The 22974-nt window shown below is 37.8% G+C and overlaps 2 protein-coding genes across 2 annotated transcripts; both read right to left on the reverse strand.

The window, feature by feature from the left end:
• Window positions 1-265: 265 nt before the first annotated feature.
• On the reverse strand, window positions 266-14987 carry bmerb1 (bMERB domain containing 1). The gene is made up of 6 exons (XM_041982631.1): window positions 14726-14987; window positions 9290-9410; window positions 6266-6339; window positions 2537-2651; window positions 1436-1518; window positions 266-1318 (listed from the first exon to the last, which is right to left on the reverse strand). The coding sequence occupies exons 1-6, from the start codon at window positions 14811-14813 to the stop codon at window positions 1200-1202; spliced, it is 600 nt and encodes a 199-aa protein (XP_041838565.1). The 5' UTR covers window positions 14814-14987; the 3' UTR covers window positions 266-1199.
• A 645-nt stretch (window positions 14988-15632) lies between these two features.
• LOC121638125 (mpv17-like protein) lies at window positions 15633-20559 on the reverse strand. Its single transcript, XM_041982632.1, has 4 exons — window positions 19921-20559; window positions 18292-18362; window positions 18008-18037; window positions 15633-17407 (listed from the first exon to the last, which is right to left on the reverse strand). The coding sequence occupies exons 1-4, from the start codon at window positions 20222-20224 to the stop codon at window positions 17222-17224; spliced, it is 591 nt and encodes a 196-aa protein (XP_041838566.1). The 5' UTR covers window positions 20225-20559; the 3' UTR covers window positions 15633-17221.
• Between the last annotated feature and the right edge of the window lie 2415 nt (window positions 20560-22974).

Below are 22974 nucleotides of genomic sequence, written 5' to 3' on the forward strand. Positions count from 1 at the left end.
TCTTCTGTGTGCCTTTTAAGGTGTTATTTCTCCCAAACAAGCTGTAGCACCTATCAAACAAAGCAGATACTGGGGGTTCTCCCTTCACACACACAGTTGTTTGTCCATTCAGAGACACCAAAATAAAAATGGTAGCACAAATATGGCAGCTGCATTTTAAGAGAATAAAAACATACTGGTAATTTTAGTAAACTGATGAGGTGCAAACAGAACAGGCATTTAATAAATTACATTGACCTTTGATTTAGTTTCTCGCTGCACCTTTTAAAGATAAACAAAAACCCAACAACAGTCATTCATAAGTGGCTGCATTCCAGTTAGCAAAATTTTGTCCACATTGTAGTGTTCTCTAATTAATTTATCTTTTATTACTACACTGTATTTGTGTATTGAATAACTTGATCCAGAGTAGTGTTCTGGAAATTAGCAATTTGTTGTGTTTTGATGGCTCCGATTCACTTGCACACCTTTCGAAATCTCATTCTTACACCACAAGAATCTTAATTGCCACTGAGCCTTGTATAATCCAGCTTTGTCACAGCATCTGTACTGGTGTGTTACTTTATTCAGCATTTAGTCCTCGTTAAGTTTCTCTGTTAATTTCCAACGTTTTGTAGATTACTGCAGATTTTGTCTGTAAACCCTCTTGAGAATATTGCTCAAGTGTACAAAAATATCATTTGATGGCCAGGCTTCAGCATTTATAACCCAGTTTGCATAAATGACTTATAGGGAGGCCGTTTTGTTCTTCACAATGACCCGTGTTTTCCTTAACGGGGAAAGAAAATGCAATAATGTCAACTTTACCACATCAGACACAGAACCCTAACATCTACTTCAACAAGTGTATATTGTGCTTATACAATCAGATGCAGCATCATCATCAAGGAATGAAACAATGAAATGATCCCACCTGCCTCCAAATCAACAGACTGAATAAATATATCAATATATAATAATCAGATTTTATTTACATTTCTGTTTAAAGCTTCCCCCTCTTCACTTACTGTAAGGAGTTTCTGTTTCCCTTGAATACTGATCAGGGATCAGTTTCCAAGCGCCTGCAGTTCAGACATAAATCTGATTCCTGAGCAGGTTCAAGGGCAAATGCTGCTAGCTGTGGTTCTCTGAGTAACGGGAGGTGAAGATGTCATGTGAGTGTTGTGACCGAGTCGGAGCCGTACAGAGGTCGTTGTTGGTTACATTACAGCACACTGGGTGGCTCCACAGCAGTCCTTAATGATGGCCACTCCTGACTTGGTGATGGATGGTTTGTTGGGAGGCGGCTCTGGGATTTGTCGCTTGGGTTTTGGAGGATCTTTTCATTAAAAAAAAAAAAAAAAAACAGAAAAAGGGGAAATCATAAGTGGATGTGTCCAAAACATGTTGTTTCTTTCTGACTGTATATATGAACCATTTTAAACTTGACACTCACGCTGTGTGACTTTGAGCTTCTGCTCCAGAGGCATCAGCTTCAGCCTGAGGAAGTCCGCCATCTCCTTGTCCTCCTCTTGCTCCCTGAAGTGCAATACAATCACATCTTGAGTGCAACTCAATAAATGTCTGCAATTGTTTGATTTTGAACATTATGGCCAAGTCCCAGTTTGTATATCGCATGTAATATTAATGCTGTTATTAATGTGTTTATCTAAAAGATAAATCTGCTTGTTTTGCTCTGCAATGTACAATGAGACGTTTCTAAAACAAAAAGATTTTAAAGAATCAAATGCTGTTTATGTGATTAAAAAACATAAATGAATATTATTTGCAACCCATATAACCCTCTGAATTAATTGAAAGTTGTGAAAAAATACCATGAAAACAGACATGATTTCTGAAATATGTTGTTTGGATGTCGACTCTGTGTGTGCAAACACACAATATATAAGGCAAAAACATTCCACAAAACAAGTTAGATGCATCTCCCAGAGCTGTATTTCTCCTGTAGGTTCAGTCTTCCCAGTTTCCCAAGAAGATATACCAAGTTTCTTTAATAGCTTTTTGGAAATTACATTGTTGGTACCAAAAATTGATTTTTAGTCATCAAACTTTGTTATATTAGACATTTCTCATGAAACTGAAGAAATGGGACCAAATTACAGTATGTGACTTTGTGGCAGGCTGCTAATGACAAAATGTTGAAATGTTAAAGTCATTAAAATATTCATTTAAAATATCTAATCTATATAGTTAACCTGTTAATTTCAGGAGCAAGGCCACACCTGCACCACACACTAATCACCTGGTGAGCCTTCTCATACGGGGTTCACCCACTCAGCACTTTTCATCTTGTTCTCTCGACCCCCCCCCATCATATCCACACTGTGCTGCTTACTGGTAAAAAAAAAAATAAAAAGGTATATATGTCTTTTAATAAATTCTTACAAGAAGTTTTTTTCATTTGTGTTTGCATGTATTTATCTTGCCAATAACATTCCCACTTTTTCTCAAAACATCCTGTGTGTATCCCAGTATCCCTGTAAACGTAATCTCACAGAGCCATCGTACCGGATATTAACTGTGTTCAATACTCTACCTTAATCTCTCCACCTCTGCATCATCGACCAGGAAATCCCTTTTCTGCACCAGTTTATGAATCTTCAGGATCAGCTCCTCTTCCCTCTGCTTGTGCTTCTTGTTTTTTTCTTTCTCTGAAGATAAGACAAAAGTAGCTGAGTTTATATCCAAGCTGGTTTTAACAAACTGACCTCACAGAAGACTCAGCTGGCTCTTAAACACTGAGTCACATTACAAAAAGGCCCTTAATTCCACCTTCAAGTGTTGTTTACAACAAACGAAATGCTGATTTAATAATGCAAATGCAAGGGAGCGCTCTTTATGTGTTTTGTTGGGTGAGGGAATATACATTCTCAACATCCATTTCACCTTGCTTTACCTTCACACATAAAAGCGCATATAAACACATGTGTTCGTGCAGCTGCAGAGGGAGGTTGTCTGGCACTGCTGGTATGTAAAACTGTTTGGAGAAAGGCAGTTGAAAAATGACTGCACACATCAGCTCTTTTTACAGTCTGGAAATAAAGTGGAGCAGTGCAGCTACAGAAAGTACTCCCACAGGGCAGCCAGGACAACCTGAAGGGTACGAGACACAGTATGAAGCAGGACCAGTGGGGAGGGCTGTTTGTCACATGGCTCTCATTATCCTAGACTTATGTAACCAGATGCCAGGAGCTCCCAACCAATGCAAACATGAGGCCCTGCTGGCTCATGGTAATGTCCGAGATGAGGTCTTTTTATGTGGCAAGTGCAACAAATGAGTGTAACATAAAGGACTAATAAGCCCACATGGGTGGTAAGTTTGATTAAATTATGGGGGCAATTTATCATAATCTGAGTATAAGTCAATTTTATGGAAATATAACAATCCATCAGACAAGAAATGTAAGATGAACCACAGATGGAGTCATTTGGCCACAGTAACATTGCACATGTTTTGGTGCAGGCCAAAGAGCTTCATATCCAGAGAAAATCTTGTGGTTTGAGGTTGCTTTACAGCCTTGGGGCAGCTTGCAGTCATTGAATCAGCCACAAATCCTTGCATCAAAGAGGGATGCAGTATGTCAGACCATCTGTCTGAAAAAGTAGTTGAAACAGAGGTGGGTGAGGACACACTGAACATGAACCAAAAAATGGTTTGAAATGACAAAAAGGGTTGTGTGAAGCAGCTTGATGGCTGATTTGAAAACAACATCTGACATAACTGTGCCCAGAGGAGTTATGATAAAATGTCAATATGAATGTCAGAGACTGGTGAAGAAACCTTTAACTGAAGATGCTGTCAATCAAATCAATGCTTTAGCATGACTGTATACTGCTGAGCCTACTGAGTGACTTATTTCTGCTTCTGCAAATGTTAAATGACAGTAATATGCAAGAGTTTTTAACTGCTCCTCGGTGCTTCATGTAATGCCAGGAAAATGGAAAATAGCTGCAGCAATGTAAACATAAATGGAAATTTGTAGCAGACATGATAACAGATCTATTATTAAACGTGCAGATGACTGTGTTATTGTCAGTCTACTACAGGAAAATGAGTCCAGCCATGGCCCAGTAGTGGAGGATTTTGTACACTGGTGTAAGGAGTCCTGCCTCCAGCTTAACATTTTATAAAACAAAATACATTATATTTGATTTTAGGATGTAAACTCACATGCATGGAAACACTTTAATCAAAGGTTAAACCAGTGAAGTAGAACAATCCTACAAATATCTGGGGACTGACATTGATAAAAAATAATGTCAACAAGGCAACTGTGAAGCTGTATTGTCAAAAAAAATGTATCTTCACATTGGCTGAACCATAATTACTATGTTTTATTGGGATTTTATTAAATCAGTTTTATCTTTCTTTGGTGTCGTGAGCTGCTCATGCATCTGATTGGTGGATCACTTCTTTTACCATCATCCTTGTAAACCAGACAGTTAGAGGATAGAGTCTCATCTCTTAAATAGCAAGTTTGAGCTTCTTCCCCCATATTCATTCATTCATTCATTCATTCATTCATTGAAGGTTTTAAAATGAGTTATTAATCTAGATTGTATACAAATGTGTTTGTTTAAAGTATTTTAATTGGTGGAACTCTGGACATTTTTTTTCACATTTTTCATTCTTTTATTTTGGGTTCTTCGTCTTGTTCTATGCTGCATTTGTTTTAGAATTTGTATATATAAATGTATGAATTAAGGTCATCTCATTGCAAAGCGATGTACAAATTTAAGGATAGAAATAAAGGAACCTGAACCTGAATAAAGTGCATGAGGCCAGTTGCATCTCTCAGGTCCTCTGCCAGGTCTTTTGCAGGATTTTTTCCTATTTCTTCAAGACTTTCGGATACTATTCATCTGCTGTTAGTAGTTTTTTTTAGTATTACCACTTCCTAACTCCACCTACCATGTTAACCATTGCAAGTTGTTTTTTTTCTTGGGAATCACTTTGTTGAATGAAAAGCACAATTTTATGCATGTTGAACTGCATTTTCCAAGATGTAATGAACAAAAATGAGGACAAATTGTGTGTTTTACAAAAAAAAAAAACTGCTTGTAACAACCCAGATATCAAAAAATGTTTGGCCCAAATATGGCCCAACATTTCCAGTTTTATTTGGTCCATGCTTGGCCTTGACTTAGTGTTGCATCCGAGTGTGTGTGGCTGCCAAAACTCAGTCACAAGATCACCACATGTGGCCCACAAGGAAATTGCAGTGATCTATGTCGAGGCTGGCTCGTCGTACTTGGACCACTTCTGGCCAGCTGAAGCTATGTATGAGCTCCATTATGATTAGGCCCAAACACATCTGCTATCTAGGAAACTGCTTTAAACTACATATTAAAACCTTTTTTGTTGTTACTGTTGTCTGTTATGTGTTGACACAAAACCTGTTCATTACTTGAGTTAAGTGTCGTTTTTATGCTTGAATGATTCATTAGACAGTGTAAAGCTGCTTAAAAAACAAATCACGTATTCCTCTGAAAGTGGTCAGGTAAGTCCTGGACTTGAATGAGTTAAAAAGCAGCCTATGTCAAAATAAATAAAGAAAAGTCTGACTGCTTGAAAGCAAAACAAAAAGAATTGAGAGCTGAGTCAAAACTTGCATAGTTTTATGTTTTGTGTTGGGGTTTTTTCTTGGGTGTTTAGGTTATTTTCTTCACAGTGCTGGCTTGTCAAATGCTTAAATAAATGCACCCAGTGTTTGAGACGTCACTGTTGTGTCTTGTTGCAGCGTGTGCGCGTCCTTGAACACAACACCAGCCCCTCCTGCATTCACACACTCTGACACATGATGTACATATTCTTTGAGGAGGCGTGTTTTCCCCTGCTGTTGCCAGGTTCTCGTTATGCACTGCTCCATGTACCATATGTGTTACTATGGGCGATGCAGCTGACGTCAGTGAAGCTGCCGCATCTCAGATAACTGCAGAGTTACACTTGTATTTGTGTCACAGATGAAAAACAGGAAAATTCATGGAGTTAAAAAAAAGTGGTGTTAAATGCATTTAATTTGGACATTTTCCACGAAAAGCATCCCTCTGCTTGTGATGCTGCATGGGTGTTTGTCAGCTTGTCCCTGAGACTTATGATCAACCCTGCATTTCATGTAACCAGACCTCCTATAAATTACAGCGGTATTTGCAGTTATTACTGAACTGCAGAAAAAGCTCTTGATTGTCCTGAAACACTGACAGTGAAGCTCTTAATCATTTTTATTTGAAAGGTAAAATGAGTGTGAATGTGCGTGAACTGTACCTGGTACTGCCACAATCTGTCTCAGCTCCTGCTTTAAACTCATGATGTCTTTGCAGAGCTGAATGTCATCCATCCTGATGAAAAAAGGAAAACAAGAGGAGACAGAACAACGAATCACTGGTTTCCATCAGATTAGAGAGCGGCCGATATTATTAGCTGCTTCTACTTTGGATATCTGACTGAAATGATGTCAGACAGGCTTGTATTGCCTGTGAATCCTGAGAGAAAAGAGGACAGAGCTGAAATTTGACTTTTTCTTTTTGATGAGGTTAAATATTTAACTTTAAGACAACATTATTAAATATTTAACCCACATTGGAAAACCGCCAATATCCAACTTACCTGCACATTGAATGAGATAAAGCAGCAAGGTGGCCTGAATGTTGGGGATCATTCTGGATGAATGACTTTTTAACAGCTATTAAAACTGTTGCTAATTAACCTCTTTCACTCAAATTGCCTAATTTGTCAATTAATTAAAACGTTTCATTATTTTTTAGTCACATTTTGCTTAATTGAACTTGACTCTTGCACTTGTAACTCTTTCACAGCAAACATCAGGTGTGTGTCTGTGCATGTTTAGAAGAAAAAAGGGCAACAGAAATCCGCTTTTGTTGATGCCGTCTCAACCTCCTGCAGATTCGGAGTCTCTCCCTCGGGTACATTTCCTCTTCCCCCTCCCTGAATTCTTCCCTCTCTGACGGAAGAGAAGTGACAGCTACCACTGATTTAATTCTCCTTGTGATAGATCAGGCTGATGACTCATCCACAACCTCCCTCATCCCCCTCCTCTTCCTCACTGTTGCTCCGATTTACACCTCCCTCCCTTGTTATTTCCCTTCACAGTCCCCTCCCTTCATTCCTTGATTTTCTTGCTCTTCTGCCATGTGTTTTACTCTCTTAACGCTATATGTGGCTTTCAGCTGCTTCTGTACTCTGACGCTCGCACACTGTGTGCTTGTGCATGTGTTTATGTGGCGACTTGAGTCACACACAGTCTGTCATTTGAGATGTAAGCAGCATGCGGGCCTAATGAAGCCATCAAGGGAGTGTGTGAAAAAGTGAATCAGTGTATTAGCGTCATCGGACACTTTAACCATCACACTAACAAAAAAATTGTTTACATCGATAAGTTACGGAGGTGAGGCAAAGTTATACTAGAGATACAGACATGGTTTAATTGTCACTTCAGGTTTTAAAAAATGGAATGAATTATATTTTTGAAAATGGATTTCCACATCACATGATATAAAAAGAACAAGAAAATAATCCTAAACAACATCAAATATGTTTTGTCTTGCTTTTTCTTTCTTTTTTGTCTGTCTTGAACTGTTAAAGTTTGCTGTAAAAATACTCAAAAGTTATAGTTCAGTATTAAAAACAAAGAAATGATTTTTTTGTCATGATCTGAAGTGCCATGCTGCACAAAAGGCTTGAGCAAGGAAAAAAAAGTCTACACCCGGATTTAACTATGCAATTAAGCCTCCCAATGGAAAAGTGCTGCAATGATAGAAATGTCTCAGCAGCCCACAAGTTATTTAACCCTGAGTAGCTTCTCATTCATTAACCTTTTTTTCCCGTCCAAAATGATTTACCCAAAATAAATGGAGTACATTTCCATTTTGGCAGCATATGTGCCATTTCACCTTTATTGAGTTCCACACAGGAAAACTTTCTAGGATCGCTATATATTCCCTGGTACAAGAGGCTTTCATGATAAAAAGGTTAAACAACCATGCCAGAAATCACATCCTCTTTTGACCTATTTATTTCTTTGAATAATGCATTTTAATCAACATTAGCACCTAAAAAGCACAATGTAAACATGCTTGATTGTAGCAAAGAATGCTAATTACCATCCGTGGTCTCAGCATGTTAAGAAGACAGAATAAAACAACACCATGCAGAAAGAGATAAAACAATAAAATACAAATAAACATACATTAGATATTTATAGGCAACACAAAAAAGTTGAAGAAAAGATGTTAAACTTTTTCATGATGGACAAATTGTTAATTAGCATCAACTAAGGAATTAGCTGAAATGAGTAAAATTGGGTTAGTAAATGCCCAAGACATTATTTAAGTCTGTTAGCAACGAAACATCCCCTTTGAGGAAGATGTGAGAGGAAAATCTTGAATGACTGGAGATCACTTAAACATATTAAGTGTAATCAAATCAAAGGAAATCAATGGTCAGATTAATAACTGTGCTGAGCATTTTCACCCACATGCTAAGAGAGCTCCAGGTAACAGAACTGAACAGCTGTGTGGTCTAAAAGTAAAAAAGACTATAATTTGGCAAATGTTGGACTCTTGAGCAACTGAGAAAGGTCATGTGGTTTAAGGAGTTCAACTTCCTCCTGTTTCAGTGGGAGCATTTGGATAAAAGTGCAGCACCCAGCATGACTGCAGGGGCAGTTTTATGACCTGGGCTGGTTTAGCTGGTCTGGTTGAAGTTATGTACTCAAACAATGATGCCAGCTGACAACTGTAGATTTTTATTTATTTATATTTTGTTGGTTTATTACTTGGGTTGCTCAAGATGACAATGCCAGGATTCATCAAGTTGTGAAATAGTGACATTATTTTCATACATGGATTTGCCACCACAGTCAAATTTTTTTTTTATGTTCAACTCTCTCATTATCAAAAAAAGATCTTTGTAAGAAATCAATGCAACTCCACATGTAAATCTGTGTTTTGACATTGCAGATGCCACAATGAATGTTTGCTGTAGTCAAAGCGAACAAAATATTACAATATTTTGGCCAATCAGAGTAGATACACTATTTCATCCCAAACACTGAATCATAATCCCTGAGGCGTTTGTTGATGAGGAGCCTGTGAGTTCATCATTGTGACTCAACTGCTGTCGGCATGTTTAGCCCTCTGAATAATCAATGGACATTTTCAAACAGCCGACTTACTGTAACTCCAAAGGAAGCAGTGCTTTAATGTCTCTGCAGGGGGTCACGGCTACAAGATAAAGCTCATTGACAACCACAGAGAGAGTAGGACTCACATGAAGCGCAGCTCAGACTCTCTGCGTACCAGGACTTCACGGAGGCGCTGGATACGAGCCATCTCCACCTCGATCTCCTCTGGAGACATAGTGCTCTCTGCCATGGACACATCTGAGTGACCTAAGAAGCAGAATGGGGGGGGGGGGGTTAAGAAGAAGGGATGAGAAGAAGGGAATAAGAACCTCAAAGAAGCAAGCAGAGCTGGTTTTTACAGTTGGTTTTACAGACAGAGCTCCCTCTGCATTACAAATTACAGGCTTCAGTAACCTAACAGCTGCATCTAATTCAAGATCTTAATTATAAATATTTTTTCTTTAATTTCTGACTTTGGGTTCTTGAAAACCATCTGATGTTGTTAGCTTGTTTACAAATCTGTTTCTTGTCTATTTCTTGTATGACGTGTCTTCTCAGCAGCAACTAGAAGTGTGATATTCAGATTCAGAGATGAGCATGTGTGAGGAAGATGTGGGATTGAAAGACAGAAACTGAAATGATGCAACATGAAAACACACTATAGGCACTCTGAGACCATGTTTAAAAGAAGAAGATTGAAAAGACCTCGAAACCAGCATTGGCCTCTCTAAGTACATCTGCCAATAACATGCAAAGACTCTGCAGCCAGCAACAACAACACAAGCCAACCACTTAATGCACTAATCAATGGACTGACAGCTGAAAATGTCCCAGCATCTGCTTGCAACAACCATAAGCATCGCTGTGACCTTTTCATCATACAAACAACAGCATGGATGCTAATAAGCCTAAACAAATTCAACCAGTGCTGTTAAGTATGTACCCAAATTTCCCTGAGGGCTCTCCAAAGAGATTAATAAAGTATTTCTATTCTATTCTATTCTATTCTAAGTTAAGGATAATATAGTGTTGTCCTGTGTTTTCCTCTGAAGAAAAGCCTGCTGCATCACAATCTGTGGACTTTGAGAAGATGTAACATCCATGTTTACTGGGCAGGATGAAGTCTAAATATGCTTTTGCTTCAATTTAGTCCTTTTTAAGATGAAAAAAAACATCTTGTAAGTCCCAACCTGTCAAACATTAATGTCTTTAAATATAATGTTTTTGTCCCACCAGTAGTCCAAAACCACAATATCTGATTTATGAAGATAGTCATAAGAAAACTGGTAAATATTATCAAATGAGAGGCTAGAACCTGAGATTTTGAGACAGAAGGTGGCTGTAGCCCAAGGGGAAGGGCAGTCATCTACCAACTGGAAAGTTGGTGGAGCGATTCCTGGTTCCCCTGACTACATGCTGAAGTGTCCTTGGGCAAGACACCCCCTGATGTGTCTGTCGGGGTATGAATGTATGTGATAGAAGAAAGCACTTAGTATACATAACAATAGAAGATATGTTTATATTGTGTGTGTGTGTGTGTGTGTGTGTGTGTGTGTGTGTGTGTGTGTGTGTGTGTGTGTGTGTGTGTGAGGAGGGGGGGTTACACTACACATGTAGTGTAAAAGCACTTTGAGTGGTCAACATGGGACTAAAAAAGCACTATACATATAATTACAGTCAATTTATCCTTTTAATAATATCAGAAAATGACTTCGACTGCAGCTTCCAACCATACTTCATTCTTCATACTTCATTCATGACTTGTTTAAATAAAATGTTTTTGTCCCACCAGTAATCCAAAACCACAATATCTAATTTATGAAGACAGAGGGCTTCATTCATGGGGCGGCATGGCTCAGTGGGTAGAGTGGTCCCCCTGTAGCCCAAGGGTGTGCTGGTTCTATCCTGGCCCGGAGAGGTCATGTTGAGGTGTCCCTGAGCAAGACACCAAACCCCTAATTGTTCCTGATGGGTCATGGTTGAATGCCTTGCATGGCAGCTCCCAAAGCGATGCAGTATCTGACACTAGAAGGAGTGGTCTCCGACCAAAAAAAAAAAACTAAACTCAAACTGAACATTATGTAGGGCCTCATACATGACAACAAAGCCTGGTTGATGTTAATTCTGGTGTTATTCTTTTATTTAACAGGTGCTCACAAGCCAAAAGCAATTGTTTCCTCAGTGTAGGAAAATTTGGAGAGTTGCTTCCAACTTAACTATCTAAACAGAACAGAAGGGACTGACATGGATGTGAAGCAGGACCAGCTACCAAAACATAAAACAGAGTAAGTGGAAAATATTCAATCAATATATATTAGTAATATAACATTTTAACCTTTAAATGACCTCTGATTTCTTATTTGGTCATCTGATCATTAGTCTTACCCACACTGGCTGTGAAACGGTCCCCTCCTTAAAACATCACATGTAAAACAAGATCCTTCAAGTAAAACAAACCACTTTCATTTTTGAGCTTGAGACAGCAAATATGATGCATTATTTTTGTACACAGTGTGTATTGTAACATTAGAAGACCAGATGGATGGTTTGTCCAGCCTCCAGCACCAATACCCACTGCGCTCTGCATCTGTGCTGCTGTCCAGATTCCTTGCTGAGAATGGAGCTGACTCAACACAGCAGACAGAATCTGCACAAGAGGTTTCAGTTTGTGCCTCATTCGATGTGTCTGCTGACAAAAGATGCTGATGTTAATTCAAAGAGAGGATCATGGATCTGAAGCGTGAAGCAGCAATAAATCCCTCCTCGGCCATTAGAAACGGCAAAATGCCAGCTTAGTAATATCCTTATGGCTGCTAGGGAGCACAAACTGGAGCCTCGGGTTGTCACACATTTCCTATTTCCAGACTGAATTTCCAACATTTCTCTGGTCATTTTTGCTCTGTTTTTTAAACATAAGCACAAACATTCATTAAGATTTTTAGGAAATGGTTTTGAACTACAGGCAGCAAGGTGATGTGGTGGTTAGCACTGCTGCCTCACAGGAAGAAGGTCACTGGTTCAAGGCTTGAACAGTGGCACTTCTGTCTGGAGTTTGCTTGTTTTCCCTGTGTATGTGTGGGTTTTCTCTGGGTCCTCTGGCTTTCTCCCACCCTCCAAAGACATGCATGTTAGGTTAATTGGTCACTCTAAATTCTCCCCAGGAGGGAGTGTGAACAGTTTTTTGTCTCTGGCCAGTTCCAGTATTTTCCATTAAATTTTGTTAACATGAAAAACTGGATGGCATGCTCATCAGCATTTGGAATTATGTACATCCTCCAGCTTTGTGTAGGTTCAGAGTAATTAACATAATTTCTTTAGCACTAAGACATTTATAAGGTCCTTTAAATATACAGAGCTTTTCCTTATCAGTTTGCTAGAACAGGTTAATTGATAAAGAAAACATTCACTTCATAGAAGTGGACTAATATGTGACCCCAAGTCCAATATTAGTCCAGATCTACAGGGTGGATGGACGCTATTATATACTTTGCAGTTGTTTCTGTTTAGATGGTTATCTTTTGGCATGGAGGTGATAAAATTAATGCTGTTTGTAGACTCGTCTAAACGTCCAACCATCTAAGTTTGAGAGATCTGTTTTTGACCACACAAATCTCACACGAGGCAGTGACTCAGATCAGTAATGACGTGGTCTCAAAAACCATGGTCAGAGTTAAAACATTTAGCTATAATCCATGAGGTGATGCTTTGTCCATCTTTTATATGTTATCTATGTAAAAGGTACAGAGCTTATTTAACCCCTTGATGCTGAGTATTGGAGATTCCCGTCTTTGTTTATTCAATTTCTTTTTATTTTTTTTACTTTTATATATGTATTTTTTATATGATTTATCTATTTTTATTTTTTTTATATTTCATTATATATTTTTATTCCAGCATTTTTCTTTCTTTCTTTTCTTTTCTTTTTTTGTTTGTTTTTTAATTGTAAAAATATTCGGGAATTAAGGGGTTAATACATTTATTCTTTTAATTTGTTTTCTCTTTTTTAATGAAAGAAAATTGATGTAAAATAGTCTGGAAAGGCATATGTTTTACATACAGGCGCCTGCAGCATCTGACACAAACACTGCACCTCCTCAAGATTTGCAGATGTGAACTTGCCTCCACACACAGATTATCAGTCTACTTGAATTATCCCAGTTTAATTAAGACAAATGAGGTGCTCTTCAGGATAATGACTTAATGAGTCAGGATTGGGTATGCTGCAGCAGCCACATGTGGCTTGACTACATGAAAATGTCAGCATCTGTATGACACCCAGTGCTGGCACCCCCTGACACATCCTGCAGTCCTGCTGCTGCCAGACCACACCCCCTCTCCTCAGGAACATCAGATAATGAGCATGGAATAAAAAGTGCAACGCCAACATATATATTGTTTTTGCTTTGCTTTAAAAATGAAAGGACACAAACCTGCAGGGAGCAGGCTCAGTACTTTTGTGTTTCTGGGAGAAAAAACAACAAATGAATTTGACTAAAAATAACAACTGCGTCTTTTTCTGCTCAGACTTAATCTGGCATATTCTTCAAACCTGTCTTTTATGTGATGACTTATCCTCGAGATAACATGTGATATATGTGCATTGCATCTGTCAACACATGCGTCACTCATCACTCTTTATGGGAGAGGTGAGGAGGACAAAATAACAGGAACACCCAGTGTGATTGAAACAACCTGCCTTGTTTTGTTTTTCAACCTAATCATCACTCTTGAGGTTGTAGTTTGTGGTACTAAAACAACAACAACAACAACAACAAAACATAAAACAAAACAACACACACACACACAAAAAAAAAACAAATGTAGATTGAATTTATCAACTTGTTACAGGCTTTGCCTTGTTAGGACTCTTCACGTTTCTATGAATAAACATTTGGAGGAGAAATAATAATAATAATAATAATAATAATAAAAGATAACAGAATTTGGAGCTCATTCTAATAAGCTAAGGCTTTTAAGGACGCATTTTATGTAACTTTATTACCACTTCTGAAGGTCTACTTTGTGTTATTATCTTAATCTAATCTGATTAATGCACTGAAAGTCACACAGTGCTCCATCTCCCTTCTCATGAGTCATACAGACAACCATCAGTAATTTCTGTGACAATTTGGAAAAAAAGCTGTTCATTATGAGCTCAGCTGCTGATAGTTCTTCCATTAATATAAAAATATAATTGGAGATCTAAAATCTGATATATGAAAGATATTGAGCAGAGGATCAGTATGAGGAGCTTATCTCAGTGGACGTTTCAGCTTAGTCTGAATCAAATGTTTCAAGTTTGAAAATGCTTTTGTTTTGTTTTTCTTAAACTTATTCACAAATCTTACAATACCCAAAGTGTGCATGTAGGGGAAGTAAGAGGCCTTCTGGCTCCGAGATAGCCATACTGATACAACCCAAACCTTTTATGAGTCACACATTAACCATTTCAGCTCTGCTCTCTGAGGCTCAAAAGCGCTGGTGAGGAAAAAAAAACAAAAAACAAAACCGACGTTTTGTTTTTTGTTTTTTTTAACCACGCGGCGGTGAAAAAGCCTCAAATTTTCATGCATGATGCCCACCTTTGTCCGTTGTCCATGCCGTTTCTGATACGGCGCCGTAGCTCCTGAGCGCGCGCTCGGTGTCCGAGATAGATTTCTTCAGTTCCATGTGTGCCCGCGCGCCCGAACCCGAGAAGCAAGTTCAGTGAAATGTAGACGTCTCCTATGTTTTGCGCTCTTCCAAATAACTCCGTTTCACCCGGTAACATGCGACCAGCGACCCGAACCGCTGAGCATCTTTAGTTAAGCCGTGAGAGTCCGTGTGGATGGAGAGGATAAAGGGAGCATGCGCAGTGCGGGCAGAGATGTGAGGACTTGGGAGGCACCCACTAGAGCTGAGTGATAATACGACTAAAACGACAGGCACACAATTAGAAAGAAATGTGATTATTATCTAATAGTTAAACTGAATTTAACAATTAATAAGTGATCACAAAAGCTTGAAGGGAGTATTTAGCAGCTGCGAATAAGTAGTAGGTGTTTTCATAGTGGGTCTGGTTGCATAAAGCAAAATTAGATAAACTTTTATTAGAGCTTTAACAATATCATTATTGGCAGCCAAAGTTTAATCTCTCAAAGTACAGGCACCATAATAAAGACGAATTTGAACAAAAAGCTCATTCAAAGTGCAGAATGTACTTGATATTTGGATGCAATTCCTTCTAAATAATAACATAAATAAAAGAGTGCATATATGTAATATTTCTGAGAACACAAGCCAAAAACACACAGAGAAGATACCTTTAACACCTAATGTGTTGTTCAGGTCAGCTGAGAGCACAACTTGTTGCAACACTGCAATAAGGGAATTCTGTTCCTTGAGTTCTGCAATAACACATTTAATTTGTGTCGCTCCATCTACTGTGCATGGTCAGAGCATGGGCACGAATATGTTTTTTGAAAGAAGAAAAACAAACACTGTGCAAACCAATTCCCGAATGCGTTGATAATATTACCCAACAAAGACAGAGAAATTTCAATGACTTGACATCCCAGGTCCAGTGTAACACTTCAGCATACAAATAATCAGTAAACAGGAAATCCAGAACAGACACTGTAAAACTACAGATATTAAATTACTATACCCAGGTTGACAGTTAAATATGGAAAAAAAATAGTTCTTAGTAGTTCTTATTAGTAGTAAGTAGTTCTTATTTTTTTTCTGCACACCAATTCAGACAATTGTATATATTAATATACTGACTTGTTAGAAACATTAAATATTAAATATTATAATCACACAGTATCACATGCTTTGTTAATTATCGGCCTGAAGCAGAAAACAGAAGTATGCTTTTAAATTTTCCAGCACAGTATTTATATATATATATATATATATATATGTGTGTGTGTGTGTGTGTGTGTGTGTGAATGAATAACCAACAGCTTTTGTATTATTGTTGCATTTTAAGAATCAATGTGAAAAAAACACCTAAAGTAGCATTAAAATTCTCAGAATAACTGTATTTTAAAAGTATAAAAACATTAAAAGGAGACAGCGGATAGTGCTTGGCATAAAGTACAGAATCAGCTGGGCAGCATTTCAACTGTGAAGTAAACCTAATAAATATGATGAGACACAATGAGTAATCCTATGTAGTAACTCATTACTGCAGCATGTAGATGGGAAGTTTTAATGGATCAAAATGTGGAAATGATAATAATAATAAAAAAATGTTTAAAATTTTAATGTTTTTCTTGAGTTTGAGTGATGCATTAAAAACAAACTTATAATCATGTTTAGTTGGCACCTTATGATCCTTGTATTAAAAATACCTACCAATCATAGTAACACACCAATCAATTTTATATTATAGATTATTAGCACCAACATGTACACATGACGTACCAGTCTGTAAACCTAAATCAAAGTCTGTAGTGATCAGGATGAGATAACAAAGTAATCTTTAAAAGTTTATACTTCTACACAACTTTATAAAGCTAACACTCTAAGTTAATCAATTAAATACCATTCCACATGGTGGAAGTGATTCTTTGTTATATATTAGTTTTGTTCTTTTTGTTTTATCCTGATGTAAAACATCAATAATTACAAATTCTGTCTCAGACGAACTGCAGCAGTCAGAAATCATTCCAGCGTTTTAGCCTGGTCCAGCTGAAAAAGAGACCTGTCTGTAAATATAAGAACAAACTGCAACCTGATGAGCCGTAGATCATGGTGAATACTCATTAAAATGTCAAAGGACATGATGAATGATAATGATTGTTGCAGAATACTTGTATATTCCATGTACATTCAGTGTGCTGGGGTGTCGCTTCCCAGAGAACCCTGCACCATCATGAGAATACACATCTAAACCTGGCAGTGTTTGTGCAACATCAACCACTGAGCTGGACCGGACCAGACCAGACAAGACGGGACTGCCAACCTCTGGACCTGCTGTGTCCTGATTAGACCAGTTTTACCATGTTTTTACCCTCCTTACCCCCTCCACAACAGCGACTGATTCAGCTACTGAGCGGGTTCAGATGTTGTAGTTCCCTCTACCTTCGCTTTTAGTCTACTTTTTCTTTAGTGGAATCTGCTTCATCTTCTTTAGGCGGGAACATCCACGCCAAAGCAGCAGCAGCTGTGCCATCTCCAGACTGACGGGAGAAGCACAGGAAGGTGGCCCATATGAAGGCGCAGCAGCCAGTGAAGGTGGTCCGAATGTACAGAGGCACCAGGGCGAAGTTCAGAAACTGAGAGAAAACAGACAGATCTTATAGTTTACTTAAGATTGTTTACATAACTAGAATGCTATTACAAAAGTTTACTCATTAATACGTTTTTTTTTTTCTTTTATTGTTTGAGCAATTTAACTCCTTATGCCTGAATTTTATTTACAATTGTTTTAAATCAAAATTAATACAGGGACAAAATCAAGAAAAAAAAAAAAGAAAAAGACTGGAATTTATTATTAAATAAATTAATAAAAAATAAATTAGGCTAATAGGAAATCATATAGAAGTAATGAGTGGAAGCAAACAAATAATAAATAAATAGAATAACTAGAACAAACAAAGCCCACGAGTGGTTAGATGCAAATTGTGACACCAGGTGTTAAATATCTGTTGGTGTTTGTCAGTTCCAACTAACAATTCAGAGAGATCTACCTTCTGAATTTTGCAGAATTCATCATATTGTAAGTAAATGGAGCTTTAAAATGAAAAGAAATATAAGAATCCAGCATCAGCTTTATTCTGAGACTGAGATACAGTTTGCTGAATCTGTAGTGAGTGGACTTTAAAATGTAAAATTCCTCGTGATTTATGAACATTCCTGTACAGGTTAATATTTACCTGCATGAAAGGCCAGAACATCAGCCCGGTCTGAAAAGGGAGAAAAACAGAAAGCGCACCTTGCATTAGGAGACTCCAGACATGGAGAAAGTCAGAGTTTTCTTCAGGTCCTTAAAATCAAATAAGTGATGACAGACTAAATGTTTGCATAACATAGCTGTGGATGTACAGTAAGCACACACTGAGCACCAGTTTTAAATATGAGTGAAGGAAGCAGCTTCTGCTGCTGGTAACTGTCATAAGACGTCAGCAGGCAAGATCCGCCCGTCTCTGCTCTGACTCACCTTATATGTGTTCAGGAATTTTTCCCTCCAGTCCTCCATGATGTCTTCTTTCCCCTCCAAAAGGCTGACACCTGGATGACACAAGAGATTTCACTGAGGAATAATTTACAGAAGTGGAAAATTAACTTTGCATCAACACAGTATAACAGAAAAAAAAAGACATCGTTATGGAAACCAGTAAGTCATGTGTCATGCTATTTGAGCTGTGTTACTGATACGGAGATGGAAACAGACTATCTTGAGAAAGTTCACTAAACAACCACAACACAATGTTGTTAGGATTGTAGAGCTTATGCCGAAGCTGTGTGTTAAACAGTTCAGTACTTATCAGAACTACTACAAATTTCTGATATTTACCCTTCTGATTATACCAAAAGGGTTTCCTCCAAGTTTTTATTTATTTCTCAAGACTTCAAACATGGCCTCAAACCTACAGCAATATTAGTGATATTACAGGATAAAATTATTCCCAGTTTATTTCCAACATGACCTACACTGTAATTCTTTATCCCACAGAATATTCTAAATGGAAATTTAATTACTTAGATGTGTGATGTGTTTTTTAGAGTAGATTTGTTCTGTTTCAACATAGCAAACTTTGTGATTTAAAATCTCATAGATTGTAAATATAAAAATAATAATAAAAAACTAAAAGGTTAAAAAAAATAGCACTTTTGAACCGCCTTAATTTTTCTTTGCTAATTCTTGTTTTTTTACAACACATTTACATCTGATTAACAAATAAATGCTTAATGCCAGTTTCTCTCAAGTTTTTTTTTTTAAAAAAAAAGGAAAAAAGAAAAAGTCATACCCTTATTTAATTCTGGGCTGTAATTTATTTTTACTTTTGTGTCAGTCAGCTTCTGCTTTTTAATTTTCAACTTCTCGAAAAGCGATGCAGTCAGACACTTCTGCCACATAATACTCAGGTTTAGCTCCTTTTCTCCTCGTTACTTTTACGATTTGATTTTAAGATCTGAATGTTTGTTTTTATGTTATTAACCTGGTCAGTTCCTTGCATCTCCCATCTTCTACTTATGCAAAATCCTTAGAGATCATTGATGTCAGCTTCTCAGATATTATTAGCTGTACCAATTCTCAACATTTTAAAACCATTTTTAATAACTCCGTTTTTTATCCTTTGTCATTTAAATTATACAGAGTTTTTCTAATGTTATCTTGTATGTTTAGTCCAAGTTGTTTTTAAATGCGCTCATCAGTAAATTCGCTGAAAAATACTGCATTTTACTTAGATCCACTTTAATGTTTCAGTCAAATGGATTCAGAAGCCCCCTGGGTCTTTTCTAAGTCAGCTGTTCTTCAAAAATGACCTTTCACATAAAACTAAGTTACATTTGTCCACTTCTTATGGCTATTGCTGAACATTGTTATGCACCTTTTATTAAAAACGTCCGTTTGGAGTATCAGTCAATTCTGATGTTAACTGATGTCTTTAGACTGACGTCTGCTGGTTAAACTGGTGCTGCACAGGACTGTGACCAGTTTGGCTCTCGGGATTTTTACACCACATAAGAGGGTCACAGAGAGGGCTTCGGACCAGTTACAAACTGACAGATAAGTTGTGTTTCCTGTTAATTATTATTCTGCTACCGTCTTTCAACCACTGACCTGTATAGAAGACGCTGGTAGCCAGGGGCGCCGCCGTCGTCTGGTCCAGGAACAGCTTCTTCAACACCATCCCGATGGAGTTCCCGGGAAATCTCCGCTCCAGAAAACGCATCCAGAAGAAATTAAAGTTGCCATGGAAACTGAATGCGACCACGGCGACGTTGCGCGTTTGCTTCCAGTCCATTTTTTCCCTCCGGGAGAACCACTGGTGGACGCAGTCCCCGCCGGCGAACAGACAGCCGTACAGTGTGACGTTCGTGACCCACGGAAACCGGCGGACATATTTCAGAAACGCTTGACGCATTATTTTATCTGCTGCCGGTCCGTGTGTTAGATGTCTTCGAGCTGACGAACTGGGCTTGAATTAGCTAGCTAAATGTTGCTGATGGTTAAAACACGAGCGTCCTTTCTACATGAAGGTCTTAGCATCACTAAATGGAACGCGGCTGTAGATTTCTGAACAATTTTCGACAGACGGTAAAGTGTATATGTTTCTGACGTAGTGGAGCTTATAAAGTTATATTATTTCCCACAGGATAGTCTACTGGCTTGTCAAACTCCATCCACCATCCGGCACGGAACTGTCAGTGAGTCTCCCACCGGTGAACTACGTATAGTTATTACGCCCTCTTTTTACGTAAAAAAATGAGAGTAGAGTTGAATGGGCGGGGCCACCGTGAAGGGCCGAAAGTCAATGTCAGTTGTACCTCAAGTAGCTGCTGTTCGGGACATGTCAACTCCAGGGTTGTCAAGCATACGGCCAAGGGGCCAAATCCAATCCAAGAGGTCCAGTCTGGCCGGCGGGATGGATTTGGCAAATGTAAAAATGACACAGAAGACATTAACTGCCATTTTTTAAAAATAAAAGTAACTGTAAGTCTGAATTTTTTCATGTGAGGGTATTTTGTTTATGTTTAAATATAAACTGTTCATGTTGTAATGCACTGTAATGTTTTCTAAAAAGACAATTCATTAAAGGTAAAATCTTGACAATGCACTTATACTTTTTTCTGCTAAAACACAGACAAAAATGTAGAGTTTTTATTATTTATAAGTAATTCTGATGTTATTTTACCAGTCGGATCCACTTGAAATCAGATTGCACCAAAAGCGTTCTTTATGTAAAAATCCTGATGGTTTCTCAGATAATAGAGGGGCATGTTAAACCTGACTCCACTGAAGGTTAATGTTGATTCAGTTCAGCATTTATTGTCATTGTAGAAAACAATGAGGTAATATATCTGTTACTTAATTTCTAATTAGTTGAATGGAAAGTGTAATCTAAATATATATGTTAGTTTATTCATATTTAGTACACAACTTGGATTTAGAGTTAATTACATTTTTGTTGTCAAATCTCAAGCTTTTGCCCAAATTAAAAGAAAATGCTTGCATAAATGAAGCTAGATTTTACAGGTTTGTGAAGAGTACACCCTCTGTCTGTTATAAAGTTTTACATATCAAAGTATAATCCAAAAGCTTTATCTTTCTACCAGCTCTTATAATTAAATCACTACAGTATCATATGAACAGCAGATGTCATATTATAAATGATTTATTTAGCAAAAACTAAATCAAATTCAGTTTATTCCTTTTTTAAAAGGGACAGTAATAAACATCAAATGTAAACATGCATGATTATAGCAAAGCTAATTTTCATCTTTACTCCCTTGGCAGACCAACGCAATACAACAACAAAATAAGAATAATAACAGAAGGATATAGAAGCAGTATGTGAAAACTAACTGCATCTTTCTTGATTAAAACCACATCTTGCTAATTAAACGTACTTAAATAATTGATCATTAGTGAGTGCGAGCACCTCTGTGATTCCAGATGTTTTGGCAGTGTGCTGGTCTGAAGCACACAGATGTATGTACTATGAAATACATAATCAATGACTTTAGATAAGCATTTATTATTACATGCTGTATCAATCTGGGAGTGCTGGTAAGTTAATTTGGATGAGTCCATCATTCTACAGTAATACAAATTATTTACAAGCACAAAACATTCAAGACAGCTGTAATCTTTTGTGGATTTGTGGATGTCACAGCAGGTTCACACCAAGGTCAGAACGTGCATACTCAGAAACAGAAAAATAAATAAATAAAAAAACAAACAAACAAACAAAAAAAACTTAAGAGCGACATCTCAGACGTTCCAGGAATCAGCTAGCATGCTAAAGATCAAGACTAAAAGTGGAAAAGGACTTTATAAGTAATTTTGTTTGGAAGAATTACCACAAGAAAGCTTCTTCTCTTTTAAAAGACCAGGGCAAAATCAGTCTGAACAAAACCCAAGAATTCTGGAACTACCTTATGTCTTTTGGACAGACCAGATCAAAGCGGAGATGCCTGACACACATAATGCACAGCGCCATATTTGCTGAAAACCAAACACAGCACATCCACGGAAGCGCCTCCTATTAACTGTCAAGGTGGTGAGCTGATGGTTTGGACTTGTTTTAAAGCCACAGGGCATGAACACTTTAGTTACTGAGTCAATCATCAAATGTTCTGCATACCAAAATGATCCAGAGCCAATCATGAGGCTGTCTGTCTGACAGCTAAAGCTTGGCCTAAATTAAATCTGGGAACAGGGTGATGAGCCCATACACACCAGTAACTCTACAACAGAATGACTGAAAAAGGAAAGAATCAAGGTGTTGCAATGACTCAAAGTCCAAACCTCATCTTAACTGAGCCTACCAATCCACGCTCACAAAACCCGTTTCCACATTATACAGTTATTTTATTCACTGCAAATGAGAAGATCATACATGTTAAAAGAATGAGGGAAAGGGAATCAGGAATAGAAATTTCAGAGGAAGCATTTGGGCAAATCAGTTGCTTCCAGTGATCTTCAGCTAACTCCATGGAATGGAGAGAACACAGCTGGAAAAATATAGTAAGATATTTTAGGACCCGATATCACGACCAAATGCCAGGGCTTGACCCAGAACTGCCATAGACAGAGTGGTATAGATGAAGCAAACCACTTTCATATTCTTTGGAACTGCCCTAAACATACCCAATACTGGACAGATATTCA

Source organism: Melanotaenia boesemani, chromosome 4 (assembly GCF_017639745.1).
Source record: "Melanotaenia boesemani isolate fMelBoe1 chromosome 4, fMelBoe1.pri, whole genome shotgun sequence".
In the NCBI taxonomy this organism is placed as follows: domain Eukaryota; kingdom Metazoa; phylum Chordata; class Actinopteri; order Atheriniformes; family Melanotaeniidae; genus Melanotaenia; species Melanotaenia boesemani.